Raw genomic sequence first — 25,383 nt, forward strand, 5'->3', positions numbered from 1 at the left:
TGGCGCGAGGGCGCTAAGCGGATGACACCGCTCGGCCCCGCGCAGCTGGAGCGCTCCCGCCGCCGCCAGAGGAGACCAATTAGTGCGCTAAGCTCAGGGTACCGGTTTCCAGCCGCCGGCGGGCCGGGAGGGGTCACTGCCAACTCCTCTTCCCACCACGCCCCCCTCGCCCAGGTCTGGAGCGCAGGCGCCAAGGGGTTCCCAGCTCTGTAGCTGGGGAAGGGGCCAGGTCTTTGCCCTGAGCACGGCACTGGAAGCTGGGGCTTCTGGCGGTCCCCAAGTTCTGGAGGGCCTGGGCTCTGTTGGAGTTATCCCTTTTCCTGAACTTGCACTGTGACTTTGAGGGGGTTTGCCACTCTCTGAACCTGAGCGTTCCAGGCTGTAGAACAGCGGCGGGCAAGGAACAGCCCAGCCTGAGACAAGAGGGTTCCCTCCCAAGAGGAGGAAGGAGCAGGGAAGAAAAGGTGGTGTATCGACTAGGGGGCGGGTTTGCCCTCCAGGGGCAAACGGATTCCTAGGATGGTGCCCCTGAAGACTTGGGGTGGGGGTGAGATGAAAAACAAAGAGGAGGGTTATCAGCCCCACCTCTCTGGGATCTCAAATCTTTCCTGCCCTCTCCCCCAGGCCAGGCCAGGCCAGCTGTCCCAGCGGGTGGGGTCACTAGTGTGAACACTAGTGGGGGTCCATATATGTGGTAAGCAGCACGGAGGGCATACAAGTCTCCACTAAGGTGGGAGGCAGAAGTTACCAGATAGCAGGCTGGCCTCACTCCCTGTCCCCATGGGTGACCATGGAGAAACAGCAGACCCATTCAAGCCTTGTAAGGAAGGGTGAACAGCTTGAAGACAGAATCAAGCCCCATCCTGGACAGACTTGCTAACACAGCTGGCCAGCACAGGTATGGACAGCCCCAGGAGTAGCGAGCCCTGTATCCCTGAAGGACATTTAGGCAAAGCAGGGCACTGCTATGAGGGCCCTGGATGCTGATAAGTAGGAAAAGCAGGGAAACTCAGGAGCCTTCTTGTTGTTGGGAGATTTCCCTAGGCTGGACCCTCATTCTCTTGCTCTGACATTGGACTTCAGTTAGAGAAGCCGCCTGTCCCCCTTCTATTCATGGGGGGTACAGGGAGGTCACGTTTGGCCCAAGCTTCGTCACTCCCCAGGATGGCCTTGGAGGGGTATATCTACAGAAATAGGAGACCCCTTTGTGTGCTTCCTGGAGAGGCCTCCATGGCTGGGGTCTCAATATTTCTCCCCAGGGGCCTTCACAGGAGCAGAACATCCCCCACCCCCAAGGCCAGACCTCCTTGATCCACAGGTAGCAAGAGTTAGGGATTCAGGACAAGAAGATAAATCAGTAGTCCCAGAGTATTGGGCTATTTTCAGGCCCAGTTAACCAGAACTCCTCTTGTTGAATCCCCTCAGGCTTGGCCTTTGGCTGGAAAATGCACTTTAAATTGCACAGGTATTTCTGCATCTTTCTGTCTCAAAATGCTGGGACAAGGCCAAGGTGGGCCATTCCACAAGTCCTACATACAGATGAGGGGACTGGGGCTTTTTGTAGATCACCTAGTGTGCTGGAGGCAGAGCCAGGGTTTCCTGGGGCAAACATCTTGCCAGTGTGCTGAGAAAAACCAGCTTTCCGTGTCCTGTCTGCCTATCTCCTCATCACGTGGTTCTGGTGCCTTGATTTCTTTCTCCTCAGTTCACTCAGTCAACAGACTTGCACCGGAGAGGGATAGTGAAGGAATCCCCTCCTACGCTGTGTGTGTGTGTGTGTGTGTGTGTGTGGTCACCCATATTATCTTGTGTAACCAACACAACTTCTGGTGTGACTGTCCCTGCTTTAGAAAGGAAGAAGAGAGGGCAAGTCACTTGCCCAACCTCACACAGCCAGGAAAAGACAGGGCCTAGGGTCACATCCAGTTTCAGCTGCTCCAAAAAAAGTTGAAACATTCTGTAACAGAGGAAGATGACCTTGAAGCTACTGATGCTTCAGCTCCGGGCCCCTTGCTCACATGTCCCTTCCATAGCCTTAATTTTGTGTTTGTAGTTTACATATATATTGTTTTCCTTGACTAGCTGTCCTGGTTTGCCTGGGACTGAGGGGGTTTCCAGGGGTGTGGGACATTCAGTGGTAAAACTAAGAAGGTCTGGGATGAACTGGGACAAGCTGGTCACATTAGATCTGCCCTTGTCCTCAAAGCATTTGAGAACTTGGGAAAAGAACAGTTCCTCATGGAGGTTCTCACCATGGACCCTCATCTTGACCTTTAGTACGGAGGAATGGGAGGCTATGTGAAAGGCTCAGTTTATCAGAGCTGGGAAGGGCTCACCTGCTGTGAGACAGAGGGGTTGACCCTCACCTGCAGACCCTGGGCAGCCCCGGACACACGTCACCTTGTCTTCCACATGTCTATCACCCCTGCAGGGTGACGAGCTCTCTCTCTTCTAGAGCCTCCTCACTATGGAACCTGCTGTGAAATACCAAATCCATTTCATCTCAAGGTCAAGTCCTGACAGCATTTCCTCAGGTAGATGTACAGCAGCTGGTCCAGCTGTCAGTAAATGCGGATTCAGGTGTTAGCTGCCTGCCTGGGTATGCAAGTATGTTCTAGCTCTCTGCCAGCACACCAACCCAGGCTTTTGTAACCTCTTTGCCCCCAACTGATCTACCTGAATGGGCTAACCCATGGTGCCTTGTTTCCATGCACACATGTTTACACGGATGCCCCACCCACCAAGTTCTGTTCCCATTTGCATATACATGCATGTATACCCTGTATGTGTGAATCCTTTCCCATTTCCTTGTATAAACACACATGCCCAGCACATGCACACCTACACCGAGAGAGGTTGGGCAAGCAGCTCTCCAGGCTCCTCCCAGGGCTGAGGGTGTGGTGAAGAGCAGTTGTCTGCTATTCGGGCTCACCTTCCTAAGGACCCTGAAGTAGGAGGGGCAAAGGACTGGTCCTAGCACCCTGCTTCCGCCCTAGCTGTCTGTGATAAGACCATCTTGCAGACTGACCTCTGCCCACCTACTGGGCATCCTGAGCTGTTCGGTCCTATTGCTGAATTCCAGAACAATGACTGTTCATGACAGGGAAGCCCTTGTCCAGGGCGGAATTTGGTACTGAGCATGAAGGCAGAGGGCCCAGGGATCCTAGTAGGCCTGGATGTACTCTCTCTGGACATGACTGTGAGGCCCTATTTATCCTAGCCCGGGGGAGGTCCTGATGACTGTCCTCTGTGGTTGTGGGCCAGGGTGTACCCACCTGGCTGGAAGTCGGGAGTCCATTCCCACAGCAGTGGGCTCTGGGGTTAGCAGGCTTGAGGAGCCCGGGACACCACCTACTCTGAAATGTGTCCCCTTCACTTGTCCCCTTGCTGTGTCCAGGCCATGTGTAAGGTGGCTGTCTCTGTCTCCTCTGACATGGAGCTAGGATTCCTCCCCTGTCTGTCTAAGGCCCTGCCTGTCCCCCTAACTGAGGTTATTACTATGCAGGAGTCTGGGGCTGTCACCTGTTCCCCAGTACCCATCTAGTTGGTACTAGTACCCACTGAATCAACCTCCTGGGTTGCAATGCTGGCTCTTGGTCACTGTGGCACCCACACAGGTGGGCAGAAGCTCTAACCCTGATGTTGCCTGTTTTTCACCCTGCAGTGCTCTCCTTTGCTATCCAGCCTGCCTCATGGTTGAGTCTAGGTAGGTGACACAGCAATAATATCTTCTCCTCCGGAATGTTTTCTTTTTTTTTTTCTGGCATCTTCTGCCCCCAGGCAGAATTGGTCCCTACTTGAGACCTTGACAGGATCCTTAAAAGACTTTAGTACTATAATCTGTCTGCTTTGGTGTCTCCCCAGAGTGCTGTGAACCACTTAAGGAAGAGACCATTTTTTTTTTTTTTTAATTTTTTTTTTCAACGTTTATTTTTATTTTTGGGACAGAGAGAGACAGAGCATGAACGGGGGAGGGGCAGAGAGAGAGGGAGACACAGAATCGGAAACAGCCTCCAGGCTCTGAGCCATCAGCCCAGAGCCTGACGCGGGGCTCGAACTCCCGGACCGCGAGATCGTGACCTGGCTGAAGTCGGACGCTTAACCGACTGCGCCACCCAGGCGCCCCAGGAAGAGACCATTTTATGCATAGGTTTTTTCAGTATTTACACAGGACCAGTCACATAGAAGATCTTCAATGGGTAGTTGTTGACCAGCTGAATGGATGAATGAATGAATGAATGAATGAAGAGGTACCTGACGATGACATAAGTCTTGGTTCCTGGTCATGGTCAACAACTAATCCTCTTCATGCCTTGACATGTGCTTCCCCACTCCATCCATCCTTAAGTTGATAGACTGGAGTAGCCCGGGGGTATAAGCTGAAATGCCCGCTGAGCCAGGCAGCAGGCTGAAATGTGTGAAGTGGCTGAGTGAAAGACAACAGGCAGCGGTGGAGACCGCTGCACATGTAGACGTGTTCACATCCACAATATATTTAAACCTTGATTTGAGCAAACAAAATGGCTGCATTTTGATGTGGAAGAGAACTTTTTTTTCTGTTTCGATATCTTGTAACTTGACACTTCCCACCTTTTGGTTCACACTTTGCAAATCCTGAGGGGCAGTGCAGTTTGACAGATTAAACAGCAGATGAGTCAAAGACTATTTCCAGAGATGGGGCTGTTGATAACAAATCTGCCGGTTGCCTCTGGACCTGTCCGCCTGTTACAATGCTGCTAGTAAACAGGCAAGGTGCAGCCACTGCTTGGGAGACCAGGTCAGAGCCCTGGACACATTCACACCCTAGAAGTTTTACGATGCGTCCAAGGCAGGGAAAATGGCTGCGGAGCCAGTCAGGGCAGTCATGTGTGGGATCCTGTGTGAACTAACCAGTTAGGGCATGGCCCTGTAAGGCTCCAGAAAGTGGTCTACTCTGGACAGTTTACCCAAAAATAAGCTCAGAGACGAATCAGCAGAATGGGTGAGTCCACGAGGCTGTAAAGTGCTTGTGGTGCCCAACTGGAGGTTCGATGATAGCTGGAGATGAAATGGGTCCAGGGGGACCTAATCTTGAGTGGGGTTGGGGACCTAATGTGCTGGAAACAGACCTGTGACCACCATTTGGCTTCTATTTCAGAGCCAGGCGCTTCTCATTGTCTCATTTAGTCTCCCTAACAGCCCTCTGTGACAGCCTCATTTTACGGGTGGGGAATCTGGGGCTCTGAGAGGTCACCTGACCTCCCTAATGTCACACAACAGGCATATGACAGAACCCTCATTTGAACCCAAATCTGTGAAGCTTGTGCACTGTCAACGATACCACACGTCCCACCTAGTCAGAGTGTGAGCCCCTTTAGTTGCCATGGGGACCGCACACTTTCTCTAATGACACTAGTGTAAACTGTCAATCAGTCTAGGTTCTTAAGGAGTCAAGTAAGGGCAAAATAAGAATTAAAGTTTTATAAATTGAAGTCCCTTGTGGATGTTTGGAATCCTCATGGGATCCCCAGTAGCCTTGAATCACCTTATTTGTCAGACTTTCCCTGAAGGCTCAGTCTACCCTTTGAGAGTGAAGTTCTTCCACCAAATTTAAAATCTCATGTTGCAACTTCTGGAGGTGACATCCCACAGGTGAGTGGGAAGGAAAGAGTTTGGCCTTTGGCCAGCCTCTAGCTCTGCACAGGAATCTCTGGGAACCAGTCTCAGGCTTTCCCTTACTTCCCCTTACTTTCCAGAGTCAGGGAGGGTGGGAACAGAGCCCTCAGCTCCCTTTTGTGCCTCCCACCTTTGGTCTGAGCTGCTCTGAGGGGCTGGCATCCCTGGAAGGTCCCATGGCGTCACTGCCCTTCCTACCCAAGGCTGGTCTCCTGCACGCCAGTGGCTCAGAGCCATGGGCACTGCATTCCTGCCCCACAGAGACAGCCTCCTCTTTCCCCCAACAGTCTACTGTGTCCTTTTAATTGTGTACATTAAGTGACTGGTCTTTCCTACCTGAGAAAGAAGCTGAGGCTCCTGGGGTTTGTGCTTTCCTGAGCAGAAGGCTAGACTTGGTTCAGTGGCTGGACACATGGCCTCTGAATTGTTTTTCCTGTTGACTTTCAAGTACATGTGTTTAGTTATATGTCAGTTTTCTTTACCTTTTGTGTGTGTGTGTGTGTGTGTGTGTGTGTGTGTGTGTGTGTGTGTGTGTTAGGGGGCAGGAGTTTGGTGGTGATGGAGAGGGGTAGGATTGGGAACAAGGATGTTGAACGGTCAGCTGTCACAGTGCTAGTAGCTGAGTGGTTCACCTCGCCAAGGGCGTTCCCGGTGAGGGTCTGACACAGCACAGGAATGTTCACCGTGGACTTGTCTCCATAGCCCCAGCTACTGAGTCTATGAGGCCACACCACTGCTGCTCAGAAACCCCTCAAATTCCTCTTCTGTGCCTTCCTCGGCCCTGCCTTAGTTCCGGCTCATTCCACCTCCTCCTAATAGCCCTTCTTCCCTGCATTCCCTGCAGTTGCTGTGAATTCTCCTCAAACCCTCAAGTCTTCTGCCTGGCCTTTGCTGCTCCTCTTCTTCATCCCAGACACACACGCACGCACGCACGCACACATATGCTTGCACGCTCACACACATATCCCTTCTCCAGCTGGAATGCTCCCATAATTCAGCCCAAGCATCAGCTCATCTTTTTCCTCCTGTGCCCGGACCTCTGTTTATGCCCCGGGGCTCACACCCTGGTGCTTCTCAGCCCTCGAGGACTGCATTTGTTCATGTCTGAGCCTCAGAAGCTGGCATGATGGGACAACTGCCTACCCTGGGAACAGGTGAGTGAGTGAAGAGACCAGCCCATGAATGCAGCCTCTGTATGGAATTGAAAGGTCTGGCCTAGGACAAGGTAAGGACTCTGGCTTGCCCTGGGACCACTGTCCCCAGAGCCCTGTGCCAGAGAACTTCTACCCATCGATCCTCAAAGCTGTGGGCCTGGCACTTTCAGACACAGACTGTGGGGTGGCATGGGGAGGGCTTCTCACCTTCCTGGGAGAATCAGATTAGAAGGGAGCTTTACCGGAGAGATGAGCCTCTTAGACCTGGCCATCTGTTCCTTCTGAGTCACAACCCCGGCTCATTGTGGGTAGAAGCATAGTCCCCAGCGAGGGCAGGGAAGGCAGGGACTTCCCTGAACCATTTTCCTCTGTGTGCCATGCCCTCTGTGGGTACTTTCCATCACCCACCATGCCCTTTCAGTCCTCTGGATGGGTGCTGGGGTCTCCATTTTACAGAAAAGGGAACCAACTTGCCCAGGTCACACAGACAATTCTGGGTAGGCCTGGGATTTGAGTCCTGGTGTTTCAGACCAAGAGCGTTGTTATTGTCAGTAGTCCTCACCCCCCTTCTCCTAGTTAGACTTTCTCATGATGAAGGAGTGGCCTTCAGGAGAAGCTTTGGGGCACGGGTTTCCTCTAGCAGAAAGCTGTGGCTCAGGCCCAATTACTGACTTTTTTTTTTTTTAACTTTTATTTATTTATTTTGAGAAAGAGAGTGCATGTGAGCAGGGGAGGGGCAGAGAGAGAGAGAATCCCAAGCAGGCTGCACACTGACAGAGCAGAGCCCGATTCTGGGCTCAATCTCATGAACCGTGAGATCATGATACGAGCTGAAACCAAGAGTTGGATGCTCAACCAACTGAGCCACCCGGGGACACCAATCACTGACTTTCCTTTTTGTCATTGTTGTTGCTTTAAATGCTTATTTACTTTTGAGAGAGAGAAAGAGAGAGAGGGAGAGGGGCAGAAGAGAGGGAGACAGAAGATCCGAAGCAGGCCCCGGTGCTGATAGCAGAGAGCTCAATGCGGGGCTCCAACTCACAAGCATTGAGATCCTGACCTGAGCCCAAGTGGGACGCTTAACTGATTGAGCCACCCAGGTGCCTCCTAATCACTGACTTTCTTAAACATGGATGTTGCATGTGCATTTTGTGTATTTATTTATTTATTTATTTATTTATTTATTTATTTATTATTTGGGGTTTTTTGTTTGTTTTGTTTCAGTGTTCTTTCCAGCAGATTCACATCAGGAAGTTAGGAAGGGGTTCCTTCAGAGGCCATCGGATGTGGGACGGTTAAGGGCTGTGTGTACCTCAGGATGCAGTCTTGGTCACTGCTCTTGGGGACCTGTTACCTGCTCCCTAGAAGGATCAGAATTGTCTGAGTTTGTAGCTGTCAAAAGTCACAGTGGAATCTTGACTGTCAACACTGTAGAGGCCAGGAAGGGACTGAGACCAGGTGGGCTGAGCCTGAATAACTCGGAAAGTGGGGGGCATGAGTGGGACTAGCATCTAGAATTCCGGAACTTTCTCAGGGCCCTTGCTGACCAAGGTGAAGCCCCACAACATCCCAGCTCACTGCCGGGAAGGTTGAAAAGCATAGTGAAACCCATTGGTGCCAGTGACTGATGGTCTTCCTTAGAGGGTTTTTCGGTCTCTGAACTTTACATCTCTGAAGCCAACATGCACCCAGAGAGGCTAAGTTACTTGTCCAAGGCCACACAGCAAGACAGGCATTCCAGCGTTTTGACCTTTGTATCCAGGTTGTGGTTTTCAGAAAATTCTGGTTCAGGCTTTTCTAAAAGGCAGCGTGAGCACATTCCAACATAGCAGGGAAGAAATGTTGTGTCTTTAAGAGAAGAGGCTTATGGTTCATGGGCAGAAGCTTCCATGGGCCAAGGCTCTTGGCATCTCTGCCCTCAGCCCCAGCTTCAAGAGGAGCATCCTGAGAGAACCTGAGACTTCTGGGTGCCTCAGGCACTGGGCATGAGGGTCTCAACCTGTGTGCAGACTTGTTTGGGCAGCACTACACTTGCGGGAGAGCCCCAGGTACTACCCAAGTGCGGGACCCTGGCTTGACTTTGCACTGTCTGCAGATCCTCACGTGGCGCCCTGGGAAGGAGCAATGGGCAGGTAAGACAAGACAAGAGCCAGGCAGAGTGGGGGAGAAGAAAGGGGAGAACACAATTAACGTTCATTTCCAGGCTCAAAGTGTTTTTAAAAATCAAGGCAAGAATGAGATCTTATCTCCTTCCTGGAGACCCAGAAGGAAGGGCTTTCATGGCAAACATGACCAGCTCAGGTTATTTCAGTCCTGTCAGGGAGAAATCTGATTTACTGGCATCAGATGGAGAGAAGGAGGCTTATGAGTCAAACTGGCTTTGTCAACAAGAGTCCACTAAAGTTGAAGGGTCTGGTTTCTGATGGCCACAGTAGGAGGGTCTGCCCACGTCACTTGCAGGCCCTCAGACTCCTCGGGCTATTTCCTTCTGGACTGCGAGTTGCAGGCAATATGTGTCTCAAAGCTGTTTGCATCTTGACAAACCAGTCCCACTTATGGGAGGAATAGTCCACAAGAAAAAAGAACCGGCATGCGTTAAACTGTTCTTCATAGTTTTGTTTTGAATACCAGAAGAACAATTTCTGGAAACAATCTGAATATTCTATGGTAGAGAAATGGTAAGTTAGGTATGGTATCTTATGGTATCTCATCATGATGGAAATGTTTAACGTGAGAAAATTCTGTGATTATGAAGACTGTAGCAAGAGGAAAAAAAATACTCACAATGTAACATTAATTTTAAAAGTAAGAAAATGAGGTACAATAAAAATAAAACTGGATAAACATGGTTGCTTGAAAAAAAAATAAAAGAAACACAAATGAATGTGAAGATTACTAAATTGTTGTGATGAGAGTATTCTTTTTTCCCCCCCTTCTGTTGGCAGATTATTACAATATGCAAGGTGGTATGATAGTTAAGAACATAGAATCTGGGGGCGCCTGGCTGGCTCAGTTGGATAAGTGTCCAACTGGCTCAGGTCACGATCTCACGGTTCGTGGGTTCGAGTCCCGCTCTGTGCTGTCAGCACTGGATCCCTGGATCCTGCTTCCGATTCTGTGTATCCCTCTCTCTCTCTCTCTCTCTCTCTGCCCCTCTCCCCCTCGTACTCTGTCTTTCTCTCTGAGAAATAAATAAGCATTAAAAAAATAAAATTAAATTAAAAAAGAACATAGAATCTGGAGCCAGAGTGTTCGGATTCAAAGCCCCAGCTGTACCACTTACTTACTGGCTGTGTGCCCTTCAACAAGTTACTTAACCTCTCTGTGCTTTGGCTCCTCATCTGTAAAAATGGGGGTAGTAATGTTATCTAACTCTTAAGATTGTGAGGATTAAATGAGTTAGCAGATATAAGTGTTAGACAATAATTGCTATATAACCACCAGCTATAAAAATAAATTTAATTATAATTTATCCATAGCCTCATGTCTCAATCATAAATAAGTGCTAACATTGGTATTGTTGTCTTTGTATTTTGTCTTCCTATTTGAAAGTGCTTTCATCTTCCAACAGTGATAGTCATGGTACTATCATGGTACAGTGTAAAGTACTTTTTTCTATTAATATAATGTCATGAGAATTTTCCACTAGAATTTCTGATGGGGGACCATGGTTTCCTGAACACTGCTTGCAACTTCTGTCCACCCTCCTCAGATCCCCAGGACTCTCTTCTCTGGCTCCTACAATAAATATTGTGGTTGACTTATTGCACACATAGTCACAATTCTCCACCCTGTTTTTGCAATGTGACTTTGTAGCTCCTCCCACCAAAATATGGGGTCTGCTTCTCCTTTCCTTCAATCTGAGCTGCCCTGGTGAGTTCCTTTGGCCAGCTGAATGCAGCGGAGGTAAAGGTGGGCCAGCTCTAAGGTGCTTAGGTGCTTTCACTCACATAGGTGGAACCCTGCAGCTTCTGTGAAGAAGTTTTGGCTGGCCTGTTGGAGGATGAGAGACCATGTGGAAGAAGGTCCGGTTGCCTAGCTGAGACCCTCCAAGACTTACAGACCACTGGCCCCCAAACATGTGAGAGAGCCCAGCCAAGGTCAGCAGAATGGTGTACCCAACCCTTGGAAGAATAAATGAGCCTGATCAGCTGACCTGCAGATTCATGGAAAATGAGAATACTTGTAGTTTGGGCCACTGAAGTTGGGAGTGTTTAGTTACGCAGCTACGGCTAATGGATATAACCCCCGGAGGAGAAAGGCTACAGATATGAGACCCTCTGATTGGTCCACTGGATAGGATGGGTGGGGCACCCTCTTCACCTCTTCCCTTCCAGGGTCCATTGTACTGGCTCTTGTGTCAACCCAGCTGTCATGCAAAGTTGCCAAAACCCTCAAGTAATCATGCTGGTGGTCCTCAATGGGTAGTCTTTGTCTCTGTAGTCTGGGCCCCTTTCTGAAGACAAGGATACCCCATGGTGGGGGAGGTATCTCTCTGGGCCCCTTCTCCCCCATCTCCCACTGTGGGTCAAGTAATTTTGCTTGTCTTCAAAACAGGGAGGGTGGAACAGAGCTCTCAGGTCCCAGGCAGTCTGTGGGAGGGGCAGGCACACTCTCAGGCTCCAGGGGTCTTCAAACAAGACCTCCCCAGTCTTGCCCAGGAGCTTCCTCACCGACAACCTCAGGACACCTGGAAGGAGGATGGCCTGACAGAGGTCCTAGGTGGGGTCTGTCATTCTGCCCCCCGCCTAAGCTTGATGCCTGTCCAGCACTAAGAGTTAACGAACTGAACACTCCACGAAAAAAATGTTGCTATGACACGCTGCTACACAGATTGACACAAACTTTTCAAATACTTTGCAGAAAGCTTTGTTTAGCAAATCGGTAAACGTGGTAAATTCAGCCCACTGACTTTTGGAGATGGTTTTGTCGAACCGACCCAAGATCCTGTGCCTGCCATGTCCTGTCATCCCCATGGGCCTGGCACTGCACTTATGTGTGAACCAAGGCTCAGGAAAGACACTTTACATTGAGGAGTCCCACGCTGGCATGTGTATGTCTAACTGGTATTGTCAGCCCAGGGACATCCTCCAGACACCCTTGGTTATTTTCTCTTTGGACAGGTAGGCAGACACTCTTATACACCGGGGGGCCAGAGGACAGAGGCCACATTCCCAGAGTTTGGCACGCTCAGCAGCTCTGTTGTTGATGACCCGGCCCCAGGATCAGGCCCAGAAAATGGTGGGTGGAACCACAAAGCCCGGGCAAGAAGGCACGGGCCTTGGTTTTCAGTGTTGAAATTTCTGGCCTCCTGCTTCAGGCGCCCTGGCAGGGCTCTGACTTCCCCAGCAGGCATGTTTATGGGGGTAATGCCTGGCTATAGTCATGACTTCACTGTCTTCTTACCATAGCCTGGCAAGGTAGAGTCTGGGATCGTACCCTTTCACAGGTGAGGAGATTGAGGCTTAGCAGAGCTGGGCGACCTGCTCAAGGGCACACAGCTAGCAGGTGGTGGAGCTGGGATTCCAACCCAGATGGCGCTTTGCTTTGGGGAAGTCTGAGGTCTTGGGGATGCGCGTGTCTTCACAAGCATGCTGCGGGACCTGCTCTCTATGGAGGAGCCAGTTTGTTGTAGTGGAAAGAGGTAGACACATCCGGGCTCCTGGCTCTGCCTCAGATTCTTTCTGAGCCTCGGTTTCCCAAACTGTAAAATGGTGACAATGCTTCCCTGATGTGGTTCCAAAGATTTAAATGAGATTGTACAATAAGGACCCGATAAAAAGGTTTGTTTTTCTCTTTTTGTTCTAAGTTGTTTGCAATTTTCTGCAGTGGAATTAAAAATATGTACGTACACTGAAAGAAATCCAGAGTCAACATGGAATCCGTGCACCTCGATTATTCTAAAGTGTTGAGTGAGTAACAAAACAGCTGCCCTGTACTGGGCACAAGGAGTTAACTGGCTGTGTTTTCTAGGATCTGTGTGTGCGTGTGTGCATGTGTGTGTATGTGCATGCACATCCCTAACGTCGTTTTACTTCCTGTGAGTGCATCCATCCTGGGGAAGGGTTTGGGGATGGACTCACTCAGTAGGGAGGGACTCTTACCTCTCCCTTCCCTTGGCTTTGCCTTATTTCTTTCATGGAAACCTCCTCCTTCACCAGGCTGGGGCCTCAGAGGAGAGCAGAGCTGCAGTCAGCCTGTCAGTGCACTTCCTCTCACCTTTCCTGGGCGGGTGCTTCACACTTGGGTGCAGGGTGTGAGAACGGGTTATTTTTACCGCAGCTGGATGTGATGCCAGTCTGGAGGGAGGGACTGTCAGCCTCTCTGGAGAGGTGGCCAGAGGCTAAGGAGTGCTGTCTTTCTCTCTCTCCCTGTCCTTCATACCCAAGCTCCCGCTTTGTGCACAGGACTCTTGGTAGTTGGTGGGATTGGGGGATGGGTGGGAGGACCTGGCTCTGGTCATGGGCTCCCTGGGCCATGGTCTCAGAGGTGCCAGCAGGACTGGGGCCTTCTCAGACCATAGCTGCGGAGAATCGGGGGCAGGAGCCTTGGGTTAGTGTCAGGCCTGGCTGGCTCTAGGCTCTGCAGCTTTCCCTGGGGGGCTGCATGCACCAGGCTGTGGGGCCCTCCTACCCAAGGCCAGCAGAAGTCTCCTAGTGCTAACTTCACACCCAGGCAACTCCCATGCACCAGCTGGCCCTCAGCCTGGGCCGGTGCTGGGAGCTGGGTACCTGCAGCCTCCTTCGGGGCTGTCTCCCTCACCAGCCGGGGCCCCCGGGAGCCTCGTGGGAGAGGGCAGTCTTGCTCCTCCAGGCCTCACCCTGGCTCTGCACCTCCAGCCTGGTTCCTGGGATGCATGCTGCCTGCCCTCATCTCTGGGACGTTCTGAGCCTGGGAGTCCCATTCACCCACTGGTCACCTTTCCTCATGTGGCAGCTCACGAGGCCAGCCCTACCTTGGATAGTAGCTTCCATGAACACCTTGCAACTCACCAGCCTCTCTGTCTTCCGTGGCTCCCTCCTGCCCATCTCAGGCCTCCATGCCTGCTGCTTCCCCTGCCTGAACCCTCCCCTCTGTCTCCCTGCCGTTCTTCAGGTCTCAAATGCGGCCTCCTCTGATGCCTCCCACCCAGGCCGGGGGTGTTCCCAGTACCGTTTTCTAATTGCATGTTGTTCTCCTCTTGACAGAATGTATTCAGTTCAAAATGATTAATTTTGCATTTTTCCACACTAGAGCGGAAGCTCCATGAGGCCAAGATCACATCTGCTGTGGCCCCTCTGTGCCAGGCACAGGTGAGGGCTGATCCACACATATGGCCTGTCCCATGGCCTCCCCAGAGCCTCTTACCATCTGGACAGGGTGCTTACCTTTCTGGGCCGTCGGGACAGGACTAGGAACTCGGGAACAGCAAAGCTTGCCTTTCCGGGGCTTGGCAAGATGCCTAGAATGCCTTCTCCCTGAGGGTAGACACAGAGGGGCAGAGGCCCTTCCTTAGTGTGTTGGGGACACCATGAGGTTGGATCTGTGTACAAATGACTTGAGTCAGCCTCCACTCCCAAGGTACAAAGGTCAGGGATATTTATTGAAAGAAACTCAGGAAGAGCCAGGCTGTGGGAGGGCCTGGGGAAAGGGGGGGGCCTGGAGGTGATTTATTTTTCAGAAATAACAAAGTCATTGTGGGCAGATACTCTCTTCCTCATGTCCTTGTCCAAAACACAGCATCCTCACTGAGAGTATCTATGCCCTTTGACCTGATATTCTCCCTTTGGCAATCTAGCCTAAGAAAATAATCTTAAATACAAGGAATGTTTTACATACACATATGCTCTTACCACATACTTAAAATAGTGCAAAATTATGAACCATCTACATGTCGAAGGATGAAATTCATCATAGCACACTTGATGGCAAGTTATACCTAAAAATATTACTTAAATAATACTATTTGGAGAATATGCCAGAAATACTCCTAAATGTTTTAGAAACTTTATGGGGAAAGGTATTCATATTCATTGAATTGTCATTAAGGTAACAGTGGCAACGTCTAGCATGCCCCCAAATAAAGGTCTGATAAACTGCATTGCTTTGGACTGTGTTTATGAGGAATTCTAATCACTGTTTTCTGTATTACATATGCAGCAATGTTCACTGCAGAAAGTTCAGAAAACAAATACTTCCTATCATCCTACTGCTCAGAGATGACGACTGTTGACATTTTGGTGTAAATGCTTCCAGAATAATTTTAATAGTAAGTATTTTTGGTGATTATATAATAATATAGTGATTTTAAAAAGATACAATGTTTAACATATAGAGATATATCAATTACCAAAAATGCTTGTCTGCAATATTGAAAAGAAATAAAATGTTAAACATGGCTATATTCCTGAGTCATGAAGATATGGGTGTTTTTCAACCCTATCTATTTATTTGTCTATGCTCCCAAATCCAATAAATGTTAAAATAACCATAATTGCTTTTTTTTATAGGGATGGTACTTTTTTATTTTTTTATTTTTTTTATCATATAATTTATTGTCAAATTGGTTTCCATACAACACCCCGTGCTCATCCCAAGGGGTGCCCTCCTCAATTCCCATCTCCCACTTTCCCCTCTTCCCCACCCGCCCATCAACCCTCAGTTTGTTCTCAGTATTTAAGAGTCTCTTAACCATAATTGCCTTAAAAAAATAATAAAAGTAGGCAGTGTCTAGAGAGTTAGGCAAGAGAAAAAGCTCAAAATAGCTAACCTGAATGAAACAAAGGCAGGAGTGCTAAATATTCATATCCACCGAGGTACAGGGAACATCTCTCCCACTTCTAAACACATACAAACATGCCTCCCCCACCCCCCTCCCCCCAACCACCACCACACCGTACTCATCTCATCTGTTGCAGCTGTTTGCTGGGATGCTCAGACTCACACAGTCTCCACAAAATTCACCGTACTACAGGCATGATACGAGTACAAGAGAGTGGCTCTAGAATTTCTAGCTAGGTAGGATTTAGGTGCAAGAATCTTGCCAGGAGGTTGCATGTTTGCATGGTAATCATCACCTTCACATAGCTGGTGTGTGGGTTTGGGGGAACTGGAGCTACAGATGGAGATCATGGGGTCTAAAGTTCCCAGGCCACCCCTTGGTGCTGCCACTGTATACAGAGGTGCTACAGATTCAGGAGTGAGAGCCTGTCTTCCCAGGCCCAGGACTGCCTGCTGGGGGCCTGCCCTCCAACATTTTCTGATTCCAACCTTCCCAGGCCCTGCATTCCCTGCTTGGGAACCAGCACTTTGGGGGGACAGCCCTACCTTCCACGGAGAAGATGGAGAAGCAGAGGAGCAAGATGCAGAGCAATCTGGAGAGGGCTAGAAACCTCATGGTGGGGTGGTGGGAACTTCACGTCCTGGGGAGACAGCGGTGCCGCACAAGTCCTCCCTTGGGGCCACCTCAGACATTTATAGAGTGACAGAGTGAGGTGTTTCCCAATGGGCAGGGCACCAGCAGGCTTGCAATTCTCATAAAGGGTAGAGTCAGCCACTCCCAAGAGGAAAAAACCAGCTTTTCGAGAAGTTGAGAGTATTTAGTGAACTGTAACACACAGAGCTATAAATGCCCGGCCACGGGAGCTCCCAGAGCTGGCTTCAGTGGTCAGAGTGGCAAACCCCTGCCAGAGAAGGGCCACTTCCCAGTGTTGAACGTTAACTTTTAGTGTCAGTAATAATTCCATCACACACAGATCTTCCTGTTCATTCCTAAGATGGGGCAGGAGGACCATAAAACTCTTTGCAAACCTCAGGGAGGACTTCTAAGCAATTGGTGAAATGTAGGGAGCAGAGAGCCTGGAATCAGATGACGTGGGTTTGAGCTCTTGCTTTGCACAGGATTTATCAGCAGTGTGACCCTGGAACTTGCCACTGAATGCTTCTGAGTCTGCTTCCCATCTGTGAAATGGGCACAAGCATGAGCGAGGGCATGTGTGAGAGGCCATGTGCGACGTGGTGGATATCGATATAGCTGTTAAGGGGGTGGGGCTGCAGCTGGACCTTGATGGATGTTTATGATGAAGTGAAAGGGCACTTCAGGTAGAAGATCAGCCTGAGCAAATGTGTGGAGAAGCAAACATCTTACAAGGGTGGCCATAGGGAAGAGTCTGCCAGTGGGTGCAGAAGGCTGCTTGTCACCTATTCACCGAACGTATTCTGTGGGCTAGGCCATGCACTTGGCCCGGGAGACATGGAAGACGCTGGGCCTGACCTCAGGGAGCTTCTGTTGGTGGAGGCAGGCCATGCAGATACTCAGAATTTGTGTTTGCCCTTGTGGTATCATGGCCATCTGTCCTTTGCCTTAATGAGTGTGCCCTTCTAGCCAACTGGCTATCTGGTTTCCAGCTTTGAAGGGCACATGGGAAGATGCCAGTGTCTGGTTCAGCTCCCCCAGGATCTTGCTGGTTCCTGGCAGCCAATCGAGACATTCCCTGCTGCCCGAGACTGGCTAACAGTTGCGCTCCACTGGCCCTCCTCTCTTGCTAGAGATTAGAGATACAATTTAGACCATGTGTTGGGACAGTTTGGTGAGCAAATCAGTAGTTGGGGATATCTTTTTAAAGTCAGCTTTCATGCATTCACATCCACACAAAGAAACTGGTTGGGCTGCTGGGCTTAAGAACCACATGTCGTATCATGTTAGGCACCTGCCCAGCCCCTGCCTGATTCCCTTTCCAAGCTGTGCTCTGAATCCTGAAGGCTGTGCTGAGCATGCAGTGGCCATAGCAGAGGGTATGGTCAGGGAGACCCCGGGGAGCCTACCAGAGACAACTCCAGGTGCCTTAGGAGAGAGCCTTTGGAGCAGCCACTTTTGGAAAGGGCCAGGAAGAGGGTGGGACTTGTCCTCAGCCTGCATTTGACAGCCAGCACACTGTTCTCAAAGGGCATGGTACAGGTCCATAAAGTCAGCGGTTTCCCAACGATGCTTCCTGTAATTAGGATTGTATCCATGGTCTACATCAAGGACTAATGCCACTGTTTTATTTTTTCAATTAGCAATAATCGCGCCTCGGATAAACCTCATTGGCTACGATACTGCCACTGCGCAAAGCTTTATTTTTATGTGAGGTCATTTGAGGGGTCACCACCAAGTTGGTCAACAGCTTACATTTGGCTACCACTGACCTGTTACCTGTTGTAATAGGTAGTCTTTGCATTGGCATGGTTCCTGTTTGCTTTTGGCAAAGTGTCATCAGAGGAGAAAAGAGCAACCTATCTGCCAAAGGGGACAGGGATTAGGCCAAATCTGAACTCTAACTGCTTAGCAGTGGTGCAGAAATTAGACTCTCAGGCTAGTGAAGAGGGAGGTTTGTTTGGATTTCTCAGGACCCTCTGCCACTCGGCCGCGGAGTCAGAGAAAGACGTTAGGTTCTCAACACAGCTTTTTTCTCACCACAGATCAGAGCTGTAAGGGTACCTACCACACAGCTAAGGGCCAGCAAAACTGGCTGTCTCCAGGGCTCTGTTCCTTAGCCACTCACACATAGGATTCAGAGATTTGCAGCTATTCCTGGGAACATATGTTTAAACGGGAAGAATAGATTCAGATGTCAGAATTCCACCCTGATTTTTGAATGCTTATGAAAAATTGCCAAAGCAATCTATCTATGCCCACACTAATTTAGATAACACTGGGTATAAAGTATCAGTTTCCCCCAAAACCCCACTCCCCAGAGACCATCACTGTACGCAAATTTTCAGCTGCTTTTTTTTTTTTTTTTTTTTTTTTTTTTTTTTAACATTTCAAGGATAGTTGTCAACTTCTTACTTTAAAAAAGGAAGAAACACCTCTGGTTCTTTAGAATATTTGAAATCTCATGTTGGGTTGTGAGAAGTGAAAATGAGAAGCATTTTAACAGGAACACCTGTTAGTTTTAAGCATATGCAGTTTGGGTACAAAAAATAATATTTGAGGCTTTGAATAAATTATCTAAAGATGATTTTGAAACACTTGGAAGCCTTCCTGAAAAGTCTCCGGAGACACATCCGACACTCAGGGAAATTTACAAGGAAGAAAAAATTTTCAAGTCAAATTTGTGATTTCTAAGGTCAATTAGGAAAATGCCTGAAGCGTCCCCACCCTTTACAGGTAGAACATTTTTGGCCTGTGTCCCACACTTTATTCTTGGTTGCCACACTTTTTTTCCAAACGTGTTTTATGAATCCTGTAATTGATCAGAAATGACTCTCCCTCCTTTATTTGCTTAGCAAATTGCAGATCAGTTTACAATAGAGGAAGGAGCCAGACACCGTTGTGATCCTCAGCTGTCTTATTTAATCCTCCCACCCACCAACCCCAGGGAGGCAGGCACTGAATTTTCATCTTGCAACAAGGGAAAGTGAGGTTTTCTTTCCCCTCACAAAAACACTCATGGCAACTTCTCACCTGGAACCAGCTCGGCCTGACTCCAAAGCTGAGGTTTTTTTCCTAATGTTGGTTCCGTGAGAGCTCACAAGTAGTCGAAAATAACCCACGTTACTATTTAGCTTACCTGCCGCCCCCAAATTGTACAAGAAACCAATAGCTCCCTCTATTTTTTACAATTAACCCGAACTTCCTCATAAGCCTCCAGCTCACTGCCTCTTGCTACTGGAATAAGACTGGTAAATGCAGGCAGTGTTCCTTCTACCTCTGCCCTCACTGGTCCCCTGGGTTCTCACCAATGCTGTGCATCCTCCCACCGTCCTTTCTCTGGGGGTGGGCTATCTCCCTGTAGCCAGGACTGTGGGCTACCCTACCTCACCACAGTGGCTGTCAGCAGGCCTCGGGCTCTTCCGTGGGAGTCATGCTGGAATGTCACCTTTTCCACACCACAAAGTCACCTTGGGGAGATAGAAGGCAAGGTCTTTTTTTATCCTGTGGCCACTCATGTGGGTACAGGAATAACTGTGAGGCCACTACCTGATAGGAATAATCCCTTGGCTGCTTTCCTGTCTCTGTCTCTGTGTGTCTGGAGTTCTGGGCCCTTTGCCCCCATTACCTCACACCCGCCCCGTGGTTTCAGCCTGGAGCTGGGGACTCAGAACCCCTGTCCACAATTTCTGTCTTCCTACCTCCCCTATACTCTAGAGCCTTGGGGTCCAAGCTCTAACCAGAGCTCTGCCATGTCTTAGCCTGTGCAAACCTGGACAAATTGCTCAACTTCTCTGTTTCTCAGTAAAAGAGTAGCTGAAGCTGGAGAGAAACAGATTCTTTGGATGAGAGGGTAATGTTAAGTGTCGTGCTACATGAAAATAATTGTTAGATTAGGTGGACCATTACCAGAAGACAGGTACATAGCTTTCCTTCCCTTTGTCAACAGCATCCGGTCTCCAAAACAATACCAGCCTCCCACTTGTGTTCAAGGATGTATGACGCTTTTCTAACGCGGAACAATGGTTGTCTTTTCTTGCCTCGATTCAGGTAAAATTTAAAAAAAAAAAAAGAAAAAGACACTGAAATTCAGGTCTAAATGACTGAGAGCAGGCCCATTACAAATGTGAAGTTTGACCAAGAGGGTGAGGACCGGGAAAACAATGTGAGAGAATTGGGTGGCGGGAGGAAGGGCAATGCCAAGGTTGTCCACTTTTGCCAGTGCTTAAAGCCGAGAGAACCGCAGAGTTGGGATGAATCCTGTTTGTCAGCGTCTGTTCTACGCCTTGCAGGTTTGGCAGCAGGCTTCCCAGAAGAGAGGTGTCACCTTTCTGTATTCTCACCCCCCCATCTAGCATCACCGGGACAGGGCGGGTGTTCGAGGTGCAGCCGGAGCTGTCATCCTGGCGTCAGCTTCAAGCCTGTTGTTGTGGACGCAGCGTGTCAGGGCTACAGGGACCTCGAAGGCTCTGGGTCCAGCTCTTCTGAAAGGAGACGTGCCAAAGGCCGCAGTGTGGAGACATGTTCTGCTTTCTGGGTCTTTCCACTAAGTTCCTAAAACCTGAGAAGCTTCTTTTAGGGTTTTCCAATGTACTTTCTTTCCAGAAGTACTTTCCTTTTGAAAAAAAATTGCTTAGGGACAGCTATAATATATTGGCAAAGATACACAACACCCCATTTTCCTACCAAATGCCATTTTTTTTCTACTCAGAATTAACACCTGTGAAAATCTTGTCATGATTTCCCCATCTTCTTTGTACATGACTCTTCTACTTCAATGAAGTAGGTGACAATACTCCCATCTTTCCTGAGGCACCCAGTATGGTAAGGGTGACAATTTGTGAGCACACCAGCAGAGTCACAAGCACGTTTGGTTTGCAAGCAGAGAAGGCTGGGCTCCCAGCAAGTAGGGCAGGATACCTCCCATGATGCTGCATGTCGGGGCTGCCCAAACATCCCCCTTCCCTCAAGCAAGGAGCCTCCTCCAGGCACCAAGCTCTGTGCTGGTGTGTGTGGACACCTACATTCCTGTGGGCACGCACCCAACTGCCCCCTTTCTCCGAACTCCTGTAGCAATTAGTCTGGATAATGTTTTTGTAGTTTCTAGATGACTTTACAATTACCTTGGGTTATTTGTCGCTATTTCTCACTTTTGACCTACATGGTACCTAATAGAGGGCTCTGTTGACTTAAGCTCCTAGAAGAGTGACTTGTGTTTGGGCCCTAAATTTTCCACTGGAGACCTTCTGTCTCCAACATTCACTGCTCAAAGGTCAGTAGGACCAGCGGCCTTCTTTCACTCGCAGATTTCTCCTGGCTACTACCCACTGCTTCTGCCCATCAGATGCTGTTTTACAGATTTTTCAAGCCCAGCTAGGACGCCAGGGCAGAAAGTTTCTCATTCATTTTTGTTCCCCGCCCCCCCCCCCACAGTTGGTAGAGTTAATTCCTTCAGAATAGCAAACTGAACCTATCAAATCCCTCACTCTCCTTTATGAAGTTAGATCACATCAAACCACTAACGCTTTCTCAACTCCCACTAGTCCTGCTTTGGAAGCATTTTTGCATTGCTGGGAAATCAGTCCATTCAACCTGCATGACTTACGTAACTGGGTGTGGGGCTAATTTGTATCCTCTGGTGGAAGATTTCCTCTAAATCATCAGTAAAAGTCGCTACAATTATGGAAAGATAATCCTTCAGTTCCCCGTTCTTATAGGACAATGAATTATTAGAAATGGGAAGATCAACTACTGGAATGTTTTTTAATTCTAAAATGCCACTGATTTTAAGATCGTTTAGTTTTGCAAAAAATCCGTATTAATTCAGAAATGAAGTATAAAAAACAAAGCTCTTGGTATTGAGGCAACATGACTAATGAGTAAATAAAAATTAAGACCTAGAACAAACACCCTTCCTATGAAATCATCACGTAAATCTTGTTTCCCGAAGCTCGGTGATGCTATGTAAAAACCACTCTGGGGCATACAGGTGAGCAGCCCAGGTGGTTCACACACAAGGAAAGAGGTATGATGGTGGCTAGCTGACATATCCAGGTGATTAGGCAACTTTTACAAAGTACTTAGTGGAAAGCATTTGTCTTAAATTTTCAAAAATTGTTCCTAAACTTGTATGCTCATGTGTGAGCATGAATGGCAATTTGGTCCTGCTAGAAAATATCAATTCTCTATTTCTAGATCCAGTGAGGCTGCAGTACCCCCACCACCTATGAGACTCGGTGGCCCCTTAGGAGAACACCCCACCAGTGAGGAAGCAATACAAATACAAGCCATGAGTGAGGCAGAATGAAATGCTGAGGCAGAGGGGGACAGACTGCACACCTGCCCTCAGGCTAACTGGCTAGAATCGCCCATATAATCCCTCTTCCCTAATTGATTTCATCTTTGCTTATGGCACAATATGCTCCTTCTGCAATTTTCAAGTGTTATACTGGGGGAACTTTCTCCAGTTTCCTGAACTCCTTTACAAAAGGCCAAGTCTTCAAGGTGATAGCTTTCATCTTTTTCTGAAAAATGGCTTCCATTCTGACTGCTAGCTAAATTGAGTGTATTTAGGGAGAACTCCATCTTACTGATTACATTGACCTTAAAAAAATCGTTTGACCAAGCAATTGAGTAAAGGAGTTTATGGTACTAGATATAACAAATAGGATCTGGGGAAGTAAAACATGATTACCATTTATTCTTCAGATACTGGAACCAATCCCTTTTGATAAACACTAACTTTTTTTTCATTTTTTTAAAATGTTTATTTTTGAGACAGAGATAGAGCATGAACGGGGGAGGGTCGGAAAGAGAGGGAGACACAGAATCTGAAACAGGCTCCAGGCTCTAAGCTGTCAGCACAGAGCCCACGAACTGTGAGATCATGACCTGAGCCGAAGTCGGACGCTTAACCGACTGAGCCACCCAGGTGCCCCCCCCCTTTTTTTTTATAAACACTAACATTCTAACACTCTAAGCATTTTTAGCAAAATCTCAACCTATTTAATTTGTACAGTGCTTTTGATTCTCAAACAGGATTTCAGCCCTGTGGCATCCATCGAACTTTCCAGCTTGATTGACTAAGATGTTCGACTCTACCCCTTCTTGCCAGCCATATGACCTTGTGCAAATATCAAACTTTTGTGGGCTTCAGCTTACTCCTTGGAAAATGGGGATATCAAGTACCTAACCCAAAGTAATCTTATGATTTATGCAAAGGACTTAGCATACAATAAGTAAATAATACAATTGAATCATTGGCAATTAACAGCGTTATCTGTACCCTCCTGCCATACTGGAATGATACAAATCTTGGGTATCACTCAGTTTCAAGAACTTTAACATGGACACACACCCTCTGTCCAGATGAACAATTTTAAAGGAAACATGCCTGCCTTTCTTCCCACGTTCTAATATTTTCAAGTACGTAGAAAACATTCAAGGGTTCGAGGTCCTGGCACAGAACACACACACCTGTTGTGAGCAGGAAATCAGGCTTCCAGGGAACTGCCATTTCTTGCCATCCTTCCCTGCTTTCCTACTCTTCCTCCAACATACTCAGGCTGTGTCAAACACCCTCCCTTTACTATGTGCTGAAACAATTGTTTTCTCTTGGAAGACTTCCTCCTGGCACACCTTAGAAACAAAAAGCTTTGTTCACTAATGGACCATGTTTCCCCTGGGTTCAGGCACCATGGTACCTGACACACGATTTTTCTTTTTTAAGTTTTTATTTAAAATTTATTTTGAAAGAGAGTGAGTGTACGCGCAAGTGGGAGAGAGGCAGACAGAGAATTCCAAGCAGGCTCCATGCTGTCAGTAGAAAGCCCATGAACCGTGAGATCGTGACCTGAGCTGAAATCAAGAGTCGGATGCTCAACCAACTGAGCTAACCAGGTACCCCACCACACTCCTGTTTTCTGACTGAATGTTTAGGATACCATTCTAAAAAACCAAAAGAGGGGCGCCTGGGTGGCGCAGTCGGTTAAGCGTCCGACTTCAGCCAGGTCACGATCTCGCGGTCCGTGAGTTCGAGCCCCGCGTCAGGCTCTGGGCTGATGGCTCCGAGCCTGGAGCCTGTTTCCGATTCTGTGTCTCCCTCTCTCTCTGCCCCTCCCCCGTTCATGCTCTGTCTCTCTCTGTCCCAAAAATAAATAAAAAACGTTGAAAAAAAAAATTTTAAAAACCAAAAGGGCCTTTATTTTTTGATTTTTGAGAGAGGGCGCAAGTGACAACGGACAGAGAGAGACAGAGAGACACAGAAGCGGGGCTCATCCGAAGCAGGGCTCAAGTCCACCTGATGCGGGACTCGAATTCACAAACTGTGAGATCACGACCAGAGCTGAAGTCAGATGCCTAACATACTTGAGTCACCCAAGTGCCTTTCTTTTTTGCCTAAAGCCTATCCATGTGCAGGTCTTCACTCTTCCCTGTTAGGAATGTGAAGTAAAGACCTTGATGGCATGTTAATGGAGTCTAGGAACTAGTGATTTTTTTTTTTAAATCACTTTAGATCTATTATTTTATTTTGTAAGTATTCACATTTTATATAACTCACTTTTTATACTGCAGTCTTCCTTGTCTTAGCAAAGTCAGAAAAAGTGCTGTGATAAACTAAACTGAAAAATAAACTAAAAACAAAAAAAAGACATACCTTATTTTTCTAAATAAACTTCTGCCTGATACCCATTGTTGAAATTATAGCATTTTGTTTTATGTGATACCACCATAACATAGGGATATAAACTTTGGACTCTAAAATGTGACTAAAGACAAGACCTTTAAGACCACACTGACATTGTATAGGGACTAAAGTAGAGAAGGGAAAAAACAGAATTTGGCACTTAAGATTTTTCTCAAGACAACACCCACCCTGACCCCCTAACCCGCAGCTGAAGCGTTTATAGAGCTAAATGCCCACACATTTCAGAACCTCAATCCTAGGAGGGAGGCTCTGTTACCATCTTCAAAAATGGGCACAGAGAGATTAAGTAATTTGCCCAAGGTCACATAAGAAATAAGTGGAAGAAGTGGGGTTCAATTAAAGGCAGTCTGGCTGTTAAGTGTTGTGGTCATAATCACCCTGTACTCTACATACTAGGGTAAGACAGCACATGAAACAAATCCTCTATCCAAATAGTATGCGTATGGTTCAGCTGGAAAAATTACAGACCAATC

At 48.1% G+C, this 25,383-nt stretch overlaps 1 protein-coding gene and 1 pseudogene across 1 annotated transcript; both read right to left on the reverse strand.

Annotated features, from left to right (window-relative positions):
* Positions 1-7,888: 7,888 nt before the first annotated feature.
* On the reverse strand, positions 7,889-17,315 carry CD2H10orf99 (chromosome D2 C10orf99 homolog). The gene is made up of 3 exons (XM_030335110.1): positions 16,116-17,315; positions 14,177-14,266; positions 7,889-8,920 (listed from the first exon to the last, which is right to left on the reverse strand). Exons 1-3 carry the CDS (start codon positions 16,183-16,185, stop codon positions 8,835-8,837), a joined length of 246 nt encoding a protein of 81 aa, XP_030190970.1. The 5' UTR covers positions 16,186-17,315; the 3' UTR covers positions 7,889-8,834.
* Positions 17,316-17,778: 463 nt separating this feature from the next.
* Positions 17,779-17,903, reverse strand: LOC115527879 (annotated as a pseudogene).
* Positions 17,904-25,383: the final 7,480 nt, after the last annotated feature.

Source organism: Lynx canadensis, chromosome D2 (assembly GCF_007474595.2).
Source record: "Lynx canadensis isolate LIC74 chromosome D2, mLynCan4.pri.v2, whole genome shotgun sequence".
NCBI lineage: Eukaryota > Metazoa > Chordata > Mammalia > Carnivora > Felidae > Lynx > Lynx canadensis.

Excerpts from the sequence above, each read along its gene's own strand:
- CD2H10orf99 (XM_030335110.1), bottom strand. The coding sequence starts at position 16,185 with ATGAGGTTTCTAGCCCTCTCCAGATTGCTCTGCATCTTGCTCCTCTGC. Across the intron at positions 14,267-16,115 it reads CTCCATCTTCTCCGTGGAAG|GGAGAAGGCATTCTAGGCAT; the intron begins GTAGGGCTGTCC and ends GTCTACCCTCAG. Across the intron at positions 8,921-14,176 it reads TGTCCCGACGGCCCAGAAAG|GGCGCCACGTGAGGATCTGC; the intron begins GTAAGCACCCTG and ends GCTCCTTCCCAG.